Source organism: Salmo trutta, chromosome 12, assembly GCF_901001165.1.
Source record: "Salmo trutta chromosome 12, fSalTru1.1, whole genome shotgun sequence".
Classification (NCBI taxonomy): Eukaryota; Metazoa; Chordata; class Actinopteri; order Salmoniformes; family Salmonidae; genus Salmo; species Salmo trutta.
This window is the reverse complement of record NC_042968.1, coordinates 70,707,019-70,724,128: the sequence shown is the minus strand read 5'-3', so window position 1 is coordinate 70,724,128 and position 17,110 is coordinate 70,707,019. Positions and strand designations below refer to the sequence as shown.

General features: G+C 39.5%; 1 protein-coding gene across 1 annotated transcript in view; it reads left to right on the top strand.

Annotated features, from left to right (window-relative positions):
* Positions 1–17,110, top strand: part of LOC115204090 (astrotactin-2) — a 525,217-nt gene that overhangs the window by 270,902 nt on the left and 237,205 nt on the right. The window contains exon 11 of the mRNA XM_029769397.1: positions 1,147–1,297. Within this exon, the coding sequence (XP_029625257.1) occupies positions 1,147–1,297 (151 nt within the window). The remainder of the gene's footprint in view (positions 1–1,146; positions 1,298–17,110) is intronic.

The following is a 17,110-nucleotide window of genomic DNA, read 5'->3' as shown; positions in this document are numbered from 1 at the left end:
AGGTCATTTAGCACCTTCACAAGTGCAGTCTCAGTGCTATGATGGGGTCTAAAACCAGACTGAAGCGTTTCGTATACATTGTTTGTCTTCAGGAAGGCAGTGAGTTGCTGCGCAACAGCTTTTTCTAAATTTTTTGAGAGGAATGGAAGATTCGATATAGGCCGATAGTTTTTTATAATTTCTGGGTCAAGATTCGGCTTTTTCAAGAGAGGCTTTATTACTGCCACTTTTAGTGAGCTTGGTACACATCCGGTGGATAGAGAGCCGTTTATTATGTTCAACATAGGAGGGCCAAGCACAGGAAGCAGCTCTTTCAGTAGTTTAGTTGGAATAGGGTCCAGTATGCAGCTTGAGGGTTTGGAGGCCATGATTATTTTCATCATTGTGTCAAGAGATATAGTACTAAAACACTTTAGTATCTCCCTTGATCCTAGGTCCTGGCAGATTTGTGCAGACTCAGGACAATGGAGCTTTGGAGGAATATCCAGATTTAAAGAGTACATACATACATACATGGGTCAACTACTTCTCTCCTCTCTTCTCTCCCCTCTCTCTGAACAATGGCCCAAACATCCCAGTATATCTTTTGGAGATGGATTCCACAATGGGATTGAGTTAAGATACAACTTGAATAGCTGAATTCCGTCTGTACCAGTTGTCCTCAGATCACAGCACAGCAGCAACATATCCAAACAGAAGTAACGTGACTGCACACCAAGGACAGAATGGCAATGTGGCTCCTTTTCAAACTCTCTCTTATTCAAATGAATGATTCTTGTATTATTTGTCTTGCGACAATATGATAGTGCTAATATAACCTTTGCAGAATTACAAGGGTCACCACAATAGGAAATTCAGCTTATACAGATTTTGTTCGGAAAAAGAAGATTGGGTTATTGTGATAATAACATTACACAGAGCAGACCTTTGCTTTATGCTAGATATGTGGACCTTGAAGCATCCCCCCCAAAATAACCCCAACACACCTGTATTTGATCTCCTTTTCTTTATGTACAACTAACCAAACCTCATATACATCAGAAGTACCGCCAGTGTGTTGTCCATATTAGGACATCCTCAGACACATGTTCAGCTGAGTGCTCAGTCTATTGATGACAGTGTCTTCTTCTTCTCTGTCCATCATAGGGAGGAGGCCATCATGTCCACTTACTTTGAGGCAGTAGATGATCTCCTGGCGTCTTTCGGCCCGGTCCGAGACTGCTCAAAGGACAACGGGGGCTGCAGGAAGAACTTCAAGTGTGTGTCGGACCGCAGAGTCGATTCAACAGGCTGTATGGTGAGTTACTGTCACCTCTTTAAAACCTCTAGAAAGAAATGTAGTAAGACATAAACTCAGCAAAAAATGAAATGTCCCTTTTTCAGGACCCTGTCTTTCAAAGATAATTCGTAAAAACCGGTCATTAAGACACTAACAGCTTACAGACGGTAGGCAATTAAGGTCACAGTTATGAAAACTTAGGACACTAAAGAGGCCTTTCTACTGACTGAAAAAGAAGAAAGATGTCCAGGGTCCCTGCTCATCTGCGTGAACGTGCCTTAGGCATGCTGCAAGGAAGCATGAGGACTGCAGATGTGGCCAGGGCAATACATTGCAATGTCCGTACTGTGAGACGCCTAAGACAGCGCTACAGAGAGACAGTACGGACAGCTGATCGTCCTCGCAGTGGCAGACCACGTGTAACAACACCTGCACAGGATCGGTACATCCGAACATCACACCTGCGGGACAGGTACAGGATGGCAACAAAAACTGCCCGAGTTACACCAGGAACGCACAATCCCTCCATCATTGCTCAGACAGTCTGAAATAGGCTGAGAGAGGCTGGACTGAGGGTTGTAGGCCTGTTGTAAGGCAGTTCCTCACCAGACGTCACCGGCAACAACTTCGCCTATGGGCACAAACCCACCATCCCTGGACCAGACAGGACTGGCAACTGATGAGTTGCAGTTTTGTCTCACCAGGGGTGATGGTCGGATTCGCGTTTATTCGTCGAAGGAATGAGCGTTACACCGAAGCCTGTATTCTGCAGCGGGATCGATTAGGAGGTGGAGGGTCCGTCATGGTCTGGGGCGGTGTGTCACAGCATCATCGGACTGAGCTTGTTGTCATTGCAGGTAATCTCAACGCTGTGCATTACAGGGAAGACATCCTCCTCCCTCATGTGGTACCCTTCCTGCAGGCTCATCCTGTCATGACCCTCCAGCATGACAATACCACCAGCCATACTGCTCGTTCTGTGCGTGATTTCCTGCAAGACAGGAATGTCAGTGTTCTGCCATGGCCATTGAAGAGCCCGGATCTCAATCCCATTGAGCACGTCTGGGACCTGTTGGATCGGAGGGTGAGGGCTAGGGCCATTCCCCCCAGAAATGTCCGGGAACTTGCAGGTGCCTTGGTGGAAGAGTCAGGTAACATCTCACAGCAAAAACTGGCAAATCTGGTGCAGTCCATGAGGAGGAGATGCACTGCAGTACTTGGCTACACCAGATACTGACTGTTACTTTTGATTTTGACCCCCCCTTTGTTCAGGGACACATTATTCCATTTCTGTTAGTCACATGTCTATGGAACTTGTTCAGTTTATGTCTCAGTTGTTGAATCTTCTTATGTTCATACAAATATTTACACATGTTAAGTTTGCTGAAAATAAACAGTTGACAGTGAGAGGACATTTCTTTTTTTGCTGAGTTTATAATAATCATTTTTGAATATATTTAAATGTAATTTCTCACCTTGAGGATTCCAGATTCATAAGCTCCCTTAACTTTGAATATTTATGTGATTCAGTTTGACTTTATAGTGAACATGCTTTAAGCAATTGAATATCTGCTAATTAGCACGTACACATTGATACAGAGCAAAGGTGATAGACGCCAGTCGTTTACCACTACATTGTCAATGTTGTTATTTTCTCCATGATGATGATTATTTTGATCTTGGGATATTTTTTTACATTTGTGATTGGCAAAAGTGTGGATGTTCACAGCACCTGCTTGCTTATGAAAAGGAAGTCAAACACGTGTAAAACCACTTCATCATGATTCTTGAAACACAGCCTCAAATAAAGTGTTTCCCAAAAAAGGAAATGAAAATCAATGCTCGGTAGTAGATTAATTGCCACACCTATTAAAAGTATCATGCTGACATACTGTAGCCCTCTGTAGGAAACTTATTTGAAAAGCAGTACAGTACATCTGTGTGAAGGAGGTTGGTTGTTGGCATATTTACAATTGGAGGAGAGATGGAGAGACAGGAAAGGTCCAATGCCAGAGGTTTGATGGGAGTTTGGGAAGGCTCGAGTTTGTATCCAATTAAATTAATGAGCCAGTTGGGTTGCTATGTGATGTATGGCTTGATCATTAAAGGGTAGGGTTGTAATTTGACTGGCCTGTGAGCTGTTTGTCACAAAAAATGAGAGCCAAACACTGATACTGCAATTTCCCCATGCATTTTGACTGGGACTGTTTAAAGAATTGCTGAATCGAGAGAGATTTTCCCAATAGCCCAACTGTTGCTGTGGTACTCTGAGGGACATCCTAAAAGGAATTGTGCCAGTGATGAATACAGTCCTGAATGAAGAACTCACACAGCTATCAGAGATAAATTGTTTTACCCACATTTCATTTATTGTTTAATATTGCCTTATACCACTTGGAGGTCTTTCACATGGTGATTCACCAACAACGTGGGCAATTGCGTCCTTAAAGTGCAGCTTTGTGTTAACCCGTTTCAGCTTACATCACTTTACATGCCTCTGATTAGTAAAGAGATGGAAAATTACATATTTAATTTATACCCATATACAATGGGCGCAGCAGGGGGGCAGCGGTAGCCCCAGAGGGTTGCTGGCATCAATATCTCAGGTGCCACCTACTGCCGAGGTTCCCTTGAGCAAGGAACTTAACCCACTAAACTGCTCATTGAGCGCTCCACTGCAGCTGCCCTCTGCTCCAGTCTCTCCAACCTAATGTGTGTTTGTGTGTATGTTGGATAAGAGCGTCTGCTAAATGACTTAAATGTAAATGTAAAATGTGTTAGTGCTGAGCAATTCATATTTTAGTTTTTTTTTATTAAACAACTAATTGACCGACGTTGGTTCAATAACATTAATTCCATTTAGTTGGGATTTTTGTGAGCTCAACACGCCGTTTCTCTAGAGAGAAATCAAATCATTCACAAGAGAAATTGGCCATGTTCGAGAGCACCAAATCCATGATGCATTGTGGGTGAATGGTGATTGACTGACTGATCTACAAATAATAATGAGTAGTTATTTATGATCCAAGTGATTTGTAGATCAGTCAGTTGTTAGTCGTCTGCAATGTCAAATAAGCCCATTAAGTCAAGAACTATGTGAGAAGCTGGGCTGATTGTAAGTTGATGTTTTCATTAGGCAAATATTCATCCAAGTTCAGAACAGAAACGTGGTAATTAAAAGTAACATGCTGACATACTGTAGCCGACTGTAGGAAACGTATTTGATATGCAATACAGTACGTCTTTGTGTGAAGGAGGTTGGTTGTTGGCATATTTACAATGGGAGGAGAGATGGCGAGATGGGAAAGGTCCAATGCCAGAGGTTTGATGGGAGTTTGGGCGGGCTTGAGTTGTCAACCAATTAAATTAATGAGCCAGTTGGGTAGCTATGTGATGTATGGCTTGATCATTAGGGGTAGGGTTGTAATTTGACTGGCCTGTGGGCTGTTTGTCACAAAGAATGAGAGCCAAACACTGATACTGCAATTTCCCCATTCCTCTGCTCCAGTCTCTCCAACCAAATGTGTGTATGTGTTAGTGCTGAAATCAAATCATTCACAAGAGAAATTGGCCATGTTCGAGAGAATCAAATCCATGATGCATTGTGGGTGAATGGTGATTGACTGACTGATCTACAAATAATAATGAGTAGTTATTTATGATGCAAAGTGATTTGTAGATCAGTCAGTTGTTAGTCGTCTGAAATGTCAAATAAGCCCATTAAGTCAAGAACTATGTGAGAAGCTGGGCTGATTGTAAGTTGTCGTTTTCATTAGGCAAATATTCAACCAAGTTCAGCACAGAAATGTGGTAATTAACTACAATGACCATAATCAATTGTGGCGCATACGCACAGACCATATGAGAGGAATGACATAACAAAACACAACGGCTATATGAATTGAGACATTTTGTGAGGTAGCTTTACCCGATTGATTGTTGTGTTATTGGTAATAAGCAGTCGTGAAAGTATGCCTTATCTACTTCGAAGAACCAAATTGAAAAATTATTCAGTCAGCCTGCTAGCTACTTCAGTACTAGCCTAGCTAAATATTATGACTCGTTCAATGGGGAGCACAGACCTAACGTTAGATGGTTGTCTGGCTGGCTACTACTACCTGAGCAGAGATGAGATGGTGACTTTAAATAATGAAAAATAATAAAGTTATCAAATAAAAATGAAGTAATATACACAACTGAAATATTGTAAAGTGTTAAAGTAAAGTAAGTCATCTGAATAAATGATGGTTAATAAGTGATAAGTAGTAATGGGCATTCACTACCACCATGGGACTTTTATTCATTGTTTTATTCTGTGTTACAACATTCAACCCACTGTCAGTGTCAGCAAAAAGGCAGGTGATAGCTGAGGGAAACTCACAAATCATTTTAATGTCATTTAATGTTTTTTTAAATGATAAAAAAGCAAAAAAAAATAATTTCTTTCTCATGTAACCGAACCAACCTAAAAAAAACGAATCACTCAGCATTAGTATGTGTGTGTGTGTATCGGCGGGGTTAGGAAAAACGCAGAAGACACATTTCCATCTCTTATGGATTAATACAAGTATATTTTTATTTTATTTCTTTATTTCACCTTTATTTAACCAGGTAGGCAAGTTGAGAACAAGTTCTCATTTACAACTGTGGCCTGGCCAAGCTAAAGCAAAGCAGTTCGACACATACAACAACACAGAGTTACACATGGAGTAAACAAACATACAGTCAATGATACAGTAGAAAAACAAGTCTATATACAATGTGTGCAAATGAGGTGAGATAAGGGAGGTAAGGCAATAAATAGGCCATGGTGGCGAAGTAAATACAATATAGCAATTAAACACTGGAATAGTAGATGTGCAGAAGATGAATATGAAAAGTAGAAATACTGGGGTGCAAAGGAGCAAGATAAATAAATAAATACAGTAGGGGATGAGGTAGTTGTTTGGGCTATTTACAGATGGGCTATGTACAGGTGCAGTGATCTGTGAGCTGCTCTGGCAGCTGGGGCTTAAATCTAGTGAGGGAGATAAGTGTCTCCAGTTTCAGTGATTTTTGTATATCATTCCAGTCATTGGCAGCAGAGAACTGGAAGGAGAGGCAGCCAAAGGAGGAATTGGCTTTGGGGGTGACCAGTGAGATATACCTGCTGGAGCGAGTGCTACGGGTGAGTGCTGCTATGGTGACCAGCGAGCTGAGATAAGGCGGGGATTTACCTAGCAGGGTCTTGTAGATGACCTGGAGCCAGTGGGTTTGGTGACGAGTATGAAGCGAGGGCCAGCCAACGAGAGCGTACAGGTCGCAGTGGTGGGTAGTATATGGGGCTTTGGTGACAGAACGGATGGCAGTGTGATAGACTGCATCCAATTTGTTGAGTAGAGTGTTGGAGGCTATTTTGTAAATGACATCGCCGAAGTTGAGGATCGGTAGGATGGTCAGTTTTACGAGGGTATGTTTGGCAGCATGAGTGAAGGATGCTTTGTTGTGAAATAGGAAGAAAATTCTAGATTTAATTTTGGATTGGAGATATTTCATGTGAGTCTGGAAGGAGAGTTTACAGTCTAGCCAGACACCTAGGTATTTGTAGTTGTCCACATATTCTAAGTCAGAACCGTCCAGAGTAGTGATGCTGGACGGGCGAGCAGGTGCGGGCAGCAATCAGTTGAAGAGCATGCATTTAGTTTTACTTGTATTTAAGAGCAGTTGGAGGCCACGGAAGGAGAGTTGTATGGCATTGAAGCTCGTCTGAAAACGGCTGCACAGTATTGTTTCTTATCGATGGCGGTTATGATATCGTTTAGGACCTTGAGCGTGGCTGAGGTGCACCCATGACCAGCTCTGAAACCAGATTGTATAGCGGAGAAGGTACGATGGGATTCAAAATGGTCGGTAATCTGTTTGTTAACTTGGCTTTCGAAGACCTTAGAAAGGCAGGGTAGGATAGATATAGGTCTGTAGCAGTTTGAAGAGGGGGATGACCGCAGCTGCTTTCCAATCTTTTGAATCTCAGACGACACAAAAGAGAGGTTGAACAGGCTAGTAATAGGGGTTGCAATAATTTCGGCAGATCATTTTAGAAAGAAAGGGTCCAGATTGTCTAGCCCGGCTGATTTGTAGGGGTCCAGATTTTGCAGCTCTTTCAGAACATCAGCTAACTGGATTTGGTAGAGGAGAAATGGGGGAGGCTTGGGCGAGTTGCTGTGGGGGGGTGCAGGACTGTTGACAGGGGTAGGGGTAGCCAGGTGGGAAGCATGGCCAGCCGTGGAAAAAGGCTTATTGAAATTCTCAATTATAGTGAATTTATTGGTGATGACAGAGTTTCCTATCCTCAGTGCAGTGGGCAGCTGGGAGGAGGTGCTCTTTTTCTCCATGGACTTTACAGTGTCCCAGAACTTTGAGTTTGTGTTGCAGTAAGCACATTTCTGCTTGAAAAAGCTAGCCTTGGCTTTCCTAACTGCCTGTGTATATTGGTTCCTAACTTCCCTGAACAGTTGCATATCACGGGGGCTGTTCGATGCTAATGCAGAACACCACAGGATGTTTTTGTGCTGGTCAAGGGCAGTCAGGTCTGGAGAGAACCAAGGGCTATATCTGTTCCTGGTTCTAAATTTCTTGAATGGGGCATGCTTATTTAAGATTGTGAAGAAGGCATTTCTAAGAATAACCAGATATCCTGTTTGTATTTCCATCATGTTTAAAATGTTTATCTCTTTGGAGGGCTAGGTAGTGTCACTGCATTCGGGAGTTGCAGCGATGGGACAAGACTGTAAGTACCAATTGGATATCACGAAATGTAGGAGAAAATGGGTAAAAAAGTACCAAAAAAATAAATAAAAGAGTCACTACATACAGCTCAGGGCTAATCCCCAGGCTTTTCTCGATACATGGTTACCATGACCACCTTCCATGATTAATAATCTGAGGTGCTCTCTGAACCAGTACATTCGGAAAGTATTCAGACCCCTTGACTTTTCCCACACTTCTAAAATTGATAACATTTTATTTTGTACTCAATCTACACACAATAACCCATAATGACAAAGTGAAAAACAGGTTTTGAGAAATCTTAGCAAATGTATTAAAAATAAAAACAGAAATACCTTATTTACATAAGTATTCAGACCCTTTGCTATGAGACTCGAAATTGAGCTCAAGGGTATCCTGTTTCTATTGATCATACTTGAGAAGTTTCTACAATTAGATTTTTATCCACCTGTGTCGAGGCACAGATCTGGGGAAGGGTACGAAAACATGTTCGCAGTGTTGAAGATCCCCAAGAACACAGTGGCATCCATCATTCTTAAATGGAAGAAGTTTGGAACCACCAAGACTCTTCCTAGAGCAGGCCACCCAGCCAAACTGAGCAATCAGGGGAGAAGGGCCTTGTTCAGGGGGTGACCAAGAACCCGATGGTCACACTGACAGAGCTCTAGTTTCTCTGTGGAGATGGGGGAAACCTTCCAGAAGGACAACCATCTATGCAGCACTCCACCAATCAGGCCTTATGGTAGAGTGGCCAGACAGAAGCCACTCTTCAGCAAAAGGCACGAAAACCCACTTGGAATTTTCCAGAAGGCACCTAAAGGACTCTCAGACCATGAGAAACAAGATTCTCTGGTCTGATGAAACCAAGATAGAACTTTTTGTCCTGAATGCCAAGCATCACATCTGGATGAAACCTTGCACCATCCTTACAGTGGAACATGGTGGTGGCAGCATCATGCTGTGGGGATGTTTTTCAGTTTCAGTGGAGACTAGTCAGGATCGAGGCAAAGATGAACGGCGCAAAGTACAGAGAGATCCTTGATAAATACATATACAAGAGCGCTCAGGACCTCAGACTGGGGCGAAGGTTCACTTTCCAACAGGACAACAACCCTAAGCACACAGCCAAGACAACTCAGGAGTGTCTTCGGGACAAGTCACTGAATGTCCTTGAGTGGCCCAGCACGAGCCCGGACTTGAACCCGATCTAACATATCTGGAGGAACCTGAAAATAGTTATACAGCGACGCTCCCCATCCAACTTGACAGAGCTTGAGAGGATCTGCAGAGAATAATCTGTGCCTCGACACAATCCTGTCTCGGAGCTCTACAGACAATACAGGTGTCCCAAGCTTGTAGCGTCATACCCAAGAAGACTCGAGACTGTAATCGCTGCCAAAGGTGCTTCAACAAAGTACTGAGAAAAGGGTCTGAATACTTATGTAGATTTGTTTTTTCAGTTCATTATTTTTTATATTTTTGCTAAAAATTCTCAAACCTGTTTTTGCTTTGTCATTATGGGGTATTTTGTGTAGATTGATGAGGGATACAATTATTTAATTCATTTTAGAATAAGGCTGGAATGTAACAAAATGTGGAAAAAGTCAAGGGGTCTGAAAACTTTCCGTATGCACTGTATCATAAAAATTATGCCATGCTGGAGAAAAAGGCATCTTTAGTGGCTCAGGAACTTTAGATGTATAGATGGTGATATCGTGCTTGCTCTTTGCTTTTTTAAATCATGGAAGGTGAGATTTTTCATGAGTGCATTAGATAAAACCGCTTGAATGAAGCTCCTGTGGTTGAAACCTTAAGTTAATAGATATAGCATAACACATCATTGCACGTGCGATAAAACAGCAGAGTATGTACTACGATTATTTTTTACCACGATGTTGGATGCTAATTTCCTCTAAACAAAAACAAAAACAATAGAAAATGCTTCTGGGGCGGCCAGTGTTTCACCTATCGCGGATCCCAGCTTTAACATCAATCTTTAGATAACCATATTGCTCAAATAATGTTGATTATTATGGAACAGATCACAAATCTCATACAGATACATCAATTGAGTTATGATGGTACTGTAAATTATTCTCATGAAGACAACATTTGTATCGTGATACTGCTATGGTATTTCATTTATACCATGGTACTACTATGGTACTTAAATGTATACCATGGTACTACTATGTTACTTTCACTTATACCATGGTGCTACAGTACTATGGTACTTTCATTTATACCATGGTACTACTATGATACTTTCATTTAAACCATGTTGCTATGATGGTACTTCATTTGATTTGATTTATACCATGGTACTACTTTGATACTTTCATTTATACCATGTTACTACGATGGTACTTATACCATGGTGGTACTTATACCATGGTGTAGTCTAAATCATGGTAATGTACCATGGTTTTAGCCTTGATGTATGATGGTACTACCATGGTACTGCCATCGTATCTAAATAATACAATGGTATTGCATAATTGATACCATGGTACTACTATGGTACTTAAATGTATACCATGGTACTACTATGTTACTTTCACTTATACCATGGTGCTACAGTACTATGGTACTTTCATTTATACCATGGTACTACTATGATACTTTCATTTAAACCATGTTGCTACGATGGTACTTCATTTGATTTGATTTATACCATGGCACTACTTTGATACTTTCATTTATACCATGTTACTACGATGGTACTTATACCATGGTGGTACTTATACCATGGTGTAGTCTAAATCATGGTAATGTACCATGGTTTTAGCCTTGATGTATGATGGTACTACCATGGTACTGCCATCGTATCTAAATAATACAATGGTATTGCATAATTGATACCATTGTATAGATGTGGATCATAACCTGCATTATACATTCTACCATGGTAATGCACAATTATGATAAATGGTATCCAAATGTATCATATGGTACCATCTTTATTAATTGTACATTACCGTGGTGCAATGGCAGTATAATGACTTAAATAAATACCTTAGCTTTACGGTGAGCGAGTTAAAAAGCACAGGATATGGAACACAATGTTTAGCGGAGTGTAATGATGTTGTTATTTTTTGTTGACATTTTGATAGTTTAAATCATTTATAAAAGTCTGTTAGCATAGAAGCTAGCTTCGGCTAGCGTTAGTTCTAGTCAAGCTAGGCTGTTGTAGTCATGGCGACAGAGGACCCCAACGAATGTTCAGACAGAGTGTAAACAAAGGGAAACATTGTAACTTGCTGTTGTTAGGGATATGTTGAGAATGAAATGATGAAAATGTATTTATGAGATAAGGTGATTATTAATACCTTATCACAAATAGTTTTTTAGTATGTTGGCTATTTAGAAATGTATAAGAGTAGCCTAGTCAGTTGAATGAGAGAGACAACTGAAAAATGTATTGAAGGGAGAAGCACCAGATAAGATTTAAAATAATTAGTTTATCAAGGTGTTAGACTCCCTTCATTCTTCTCACCATACCCTATCCAGGTCCCAAGGTTTAAGAGGGTTCACTATCTTTACAAAAAAAATGCAGTCAGATTGCAGTATAACTGCAGTTCAACTGCAATACACTGCAGTTATTCTGCAATTACTGTCTACCAAATACCACAGTGGACTGCAGTTACTGCACTTTTACTGCAGTTTCAAAACTGAAATCTTTTTTTGGAAGGGTAGGCCTACACTTTGCCATTGCAGAGCAAGAAGTCAATGTTGTATTACACACACTCATTTGACTATATAGACTGTACACACACCATATACACTCCAGTGGCGCTCAGTGCCGTTTAAGATGAGGGAGGACAATTTGGTTTTCATGAGTATGGCCTTATTTCTATTACAGCATATTGGATGACTCATTCATATTCCATTCACCCAGTTCAATGTACAAGCAATATGTTTAGGCAACTACATGATACTCAAATTTTCCTTAAACCCATCATGAGGTTGCGACAACCTAGCCTATGAGTGTAGATGCACACAGGACGAGAGACAAATTTGAGGTGACAGACAGTGACACATGGACAGACAGAGACATTCAATACCGCCTTGCACACTCTTGCCTGCATCTAGCTGATATAGGGTGTAATCATTAGTCCAACAGTTGCAAACGAGAGTTTCTATTGGACAAATTCAGGTATGTTTATCCCCGTTTTACAATCATGCAGTAACGTTAGTGTACAGTCAGTAAGCAGTTACACCGGCAGATCCCAGTGGCAATAAATGAGTAGTACCAAAAGCTTACCTTTTACTTGGAAGAGTTCCAGTGCAGTGTTGGAAAGTCATAGCCAGCTAGCTCACATAGCATCCCTCTGTTTGAGCAGGGTTTTTATTTTTTATTATTATCATTATTTATTTATTTCTCTTTTTTTATTATTATAATTTGTTTTTTTATTATGAACAAAACAAATACAAAAACAGAAACATACAAACAGGAGTACATAAAGCTAACAGACAAGGAAATGACATATCGAGATACATTTTAAAGTTGTCAAAACGTTGGTACGTAGTGCTTTTTTGTTTTTACACTTACTGATCATTTCAAAATAATATTTCAATTATCTTAAACAAGGTGAACAAGGTGTTCTCTCCCCACTTCATTGTATGGATAAAGAATCTGCCATGAAACATAAACAAATTAACAATGAAAGTTAAATCAGGGTACATATAATTTGGATCAAAATAAAACATATCAGAGTCTCTCAAATTAACATTAATAGTTGTTTCTTTTAAAATAAAGTCTTCTAACTCACTCCAAAATCTTCTGACATAAGAACAGTACCAAAATAAATGGTCAATAGTTTCTGGGTCACAACCACAAAATACACATTTGTTATCAATAGTTATTTCTGAATCTGTGTATAATTTTATTTTTTATTTAACCTTTATAAAGACCTTTATAAAGGTCTTTACAGGGTGGATTCTATGAATGAGTTAGTATGATACTTCTTTCACCTTATTAGATATACAATATTTGCCAGACAACAACAAGATTTTGTTCCAGTTCACTTGTCCTAGGGCTGCATTCCAGTATATTTTAGCAGAGGGAATAGTAACATCTTAACATAGTTTTATTATGTACATGTTATTACATTTATTGTTAAAATGTCAATTCCTTATAGCTGTGTTGAGGCTACAAAATCATCAACAGTTGCACTTGGAGTATTGTAATATTTATATATTCACTTATCTCCCTCACTAGCTTTAAGCACCAGCTGTCAGAGCAGCTCACAGATTACTGCACCTGTACATAGCCCATCTATAATTTAGCCCAAACAACTACCTCTTCCCCTACTGTATTTATTTATTTATTTTGCTCCTTTGCACCCCATTATATCTATTTCTACTTTGCACTTTCTTCCACTGCAAATCTACTATTCCAGTGTTTTACTTGCTATATTGTATGTACTTCGCCACCATGGCCTTTTTTTGCCTTTACCTCCCTTATCTCACCTCATTTGCTCACATTGTATATAGACTTATTTTTCTACTGTATTATTGACTGTATGTTTGTTTTACTCCATGTGTAACTGTGTTGTTGTATGTGTCAAACTGTTTGCTTTATCTTGGCCAGGTCGCAATTTTAAATGAGAACTTGTTCTCAACTTGCCTACCTGGTTACATTAAGGTGAAATAAAACAATAAATAAATAATATTCTCCTAAAAGAAGAATAGCACCTTTAAGGACAGCCCTAACAACTATTTGAAACTCCTCAGGAGTGAATGTAACATTGTGTGTTCTCATGAATTCTGGATAATCATATAGCTGTCCATCATTATTCAATAATTGTTTAACCCATATAATGCTGTTGTCAAACCAGTTCTGGAAAAACAAAGCCTTATTTTTGTATTTTATGTCTTTATTATTCCAGATTGTATATCTAGGTGTGGAAAAGTATGTTTGTACATGAGGTTCCATGTTAGAAATACTTGTTTATGAAAGTTAGCAAGCTACCCACTTCAAAGTTGCATTTGAGTGAGAATTCTAGACCACCAATGTGTTGGAATATTAAATTAAGGATTATATTCCAAATGCAATCCTTATTTCTTAAGTAGTTTTGTATCCATTTGATCTTAAATGTTTTAAAATACGGAGCATTCAACCCTCCCTCACATTGGGTGCTACATATTACCACTTTTCTTAAATAATGAGGTTTATCCCTCCATAGGAAGTTAAATAATTTAGTATCAACCATTTTAATAACTGACAGAGGAACATCCAAGGCAAGGGAGGTATAAACTAATCTGGAAAGACCCTCAGATTTTGACAAAAGTACACGTCCAGATAAAGAAAGATCTCTTAATAACCAGAAGTTAAATCTCTTTCCAATTTTCTCTACAATGGGAGATGCATTTAAGTTGTCCCTTTCTTTCTGATCTTTGCTAACTTTAATACCAAGATATGTGATCACATCTTTTACAGGGATATTACATACTGAGTTTAAGTCACATCTTTTCAATGCAAATAATTCAAATTTCCTAATATTCAGAGATAAACCTGATACATGTGAGAAGGCATTAATACACTTAATAGCTTTCCTGACTTCATTATGATCTTTCAAAAAAATGGTGGTGTTGTCAGCCAATTGTGAACATTTTACCTCTTTATCTTCTATCTGAATACCCCTAAAAATATCATTATTGATATGAAGTGCCATAACTTGTGTGACCAATAAAAATAAGAAAGGAGAAATTGTGCATCCTTGTTTCATTCGGCGTCAAATGTAGAATCTCTGTGAAGTTCCATGGGATCATTTAACAGAGCTGTTACTATTATTGAAAGTGTCTTAATTACACTTTGAAAATATTGACCAAAACCCAAAAAATTAAAAGTCTTGTAAAACTCTACCAATATAATAAAGCTATCTTCCATAATGTGCGCATTGTAGTCTATCAAGTCCAATACTAGTCGAATATTATTACATATATGTCTGCCCTTCATTAAACCAGACTGGGTATCATCAATTATCAAGAGCTTTTTTAAGTCTTTCTGCAAATGTAGATGCAAGTAGCTTTCCAACATTGTTCATTAATGTGATTGGTCTCCAATTTTCTAACAACATAGGATCTTTGTTTGGTTTGGGGATTACAGAAATGAGGCCTTGTGTCAAAGAAACAGGCAGGACCTCCCCTACATTGTTTTATTTCATTAATAGAAATACATTCCTCACAAGACTTGGAAGTCTTCAACTATGAATTTTGTATAGTCTTTGACAGAGTCTAGAAAGGCAGATATGTCACTAGTAGGACAGGCATTACTGGTGTAAAGATCACCATAGAATTCTTTGGGGTTTTCATTTTCTTTGCCATCTATATTAAGCTTATGAATTTTCACCTTCCTCAAGCCATCTCCTTCTTGATCTTACAAAAGCCCTTTTTGTTCTCTCTTCATATATTCGGCCCATTTCTAGTTCTAAAGAAAATAACTGACCCTTTCCTTCTTCATCAAGGTCCTCCATAGAGATCAGAGAAAGTATTTCCTTAACAAGTTTATCTTCCCTTAATCTTTTAAGTTCAGCAATTTATTTACCTCTATGGTTGTTTGTCTTATTTCATACTTCATTAATTCCCAATATTTCCCATAAGACTTAAGTAGTTGGGCTTTCCTCCAATTTTATTGGATAATATATTTGGCATCCATCTTGAAATTATCGAGTTTCCAATAACTTCGATTCAGTTTATTAACTTCAGAGCCATTCATATTTAAAGATAAGAATATAACTATGATCAGTAAGAATTGATGGTTCAATTGATACCTTGACTACAGTGTTATCTAATGAATAAAAAAATCAACCAGAAGTCAATTCATGACTGTCTGGGACATGTTCTTGTTACTCCAAGTGAAGTCCTTTTTATCAGGATATTTAGATTTTCAAATATTGAATAATCCAAGACCAATTCACTGTTAAAGTTAACCAACATCCAGAGTGATAAGTCTTACTACATATTTTTTATTTAACCTTTATTTAACTAGGCAAGTCAGTTAAGAACAAACTCTTATTTACAATTACGTCCTATGAAACCATGGAACGAGGTCTGGAAATATGGCCGAATATAAATAGTGTAGTTATTCCCTCGGCAAGGCAATCAAGCTGCCACGTCCTGACCAGTAAAGGGGTTATTTGTTATTGTAGTTCGGTCAGGACGGGGCAGGGGGGTGTTTGTTTTATATGGTTCGGGGTTTGTTGATATATGTGTTTATGTAGAGGGGTGTTTGTTTAGAGTATTCCGGGGTTTTGGTTATGTTCTATGTTGTGTATTTCTATGCTCTATCTATGTTGTGTATTTCTTTGTGTTGGCCTGGTATGGCTCTCAATCAGGAACAGCTGTACATCGTTGTTGCTGATTGAGAGTCATACTTAGGTAGCCCTGTTTTCACCTGTCCCTTGTGGGAAGTTGTTGTTGCACTGCTCTGTTAGCCTGCAATACTGTGCGTTCGATCGTTTTCTTGTTTTGTCATTTAAGTGTTCTAATAAAAGTTAAGATGAGCACTCAACCTGCTGCGCCTTGGTCCAGTATATACAACGACCATTACACAAGCAAGAAAAATGTCGGCACAGGGACAAGGTGGAGTCGCAATTCAATAGCTCAGACAAGAGACGTATATGGTAGGGTTTACAGGAAATCACGGACTACAAAAAGAAAACCAGCCATGTCACGGACACCGACGTCACGCTTCCAGACAAACTAAACACCTTCTTTGCCCGCTTTGAGGATAATACAGTGACACCGTCACGGCTCGCTAACAAGGACTGCGCCCCCCCCCCCCCCTCCTTCTCAGTGGCTGATGTGAGTAAAACATTTAAACGTGTTAACCCTCGCAAGGCTGCTGGCCCAGACGGCATTCCTAGCCGCGTCCTCAGAGTATGCGTAGACCAGCTGGCTGGTGTGTTTACGGACATATTCAATCGCTCCCTATCCCAGTCTGTTGTCCCCACATGCTTCAAGATGGCTACCATTGTTCCTGTACCCAAGAAGGCAAAGATAACCGAACTAAATGACTACCGCCCCGTAGCACTCACTTCTGTCATCATGAAGTTCTTTGAG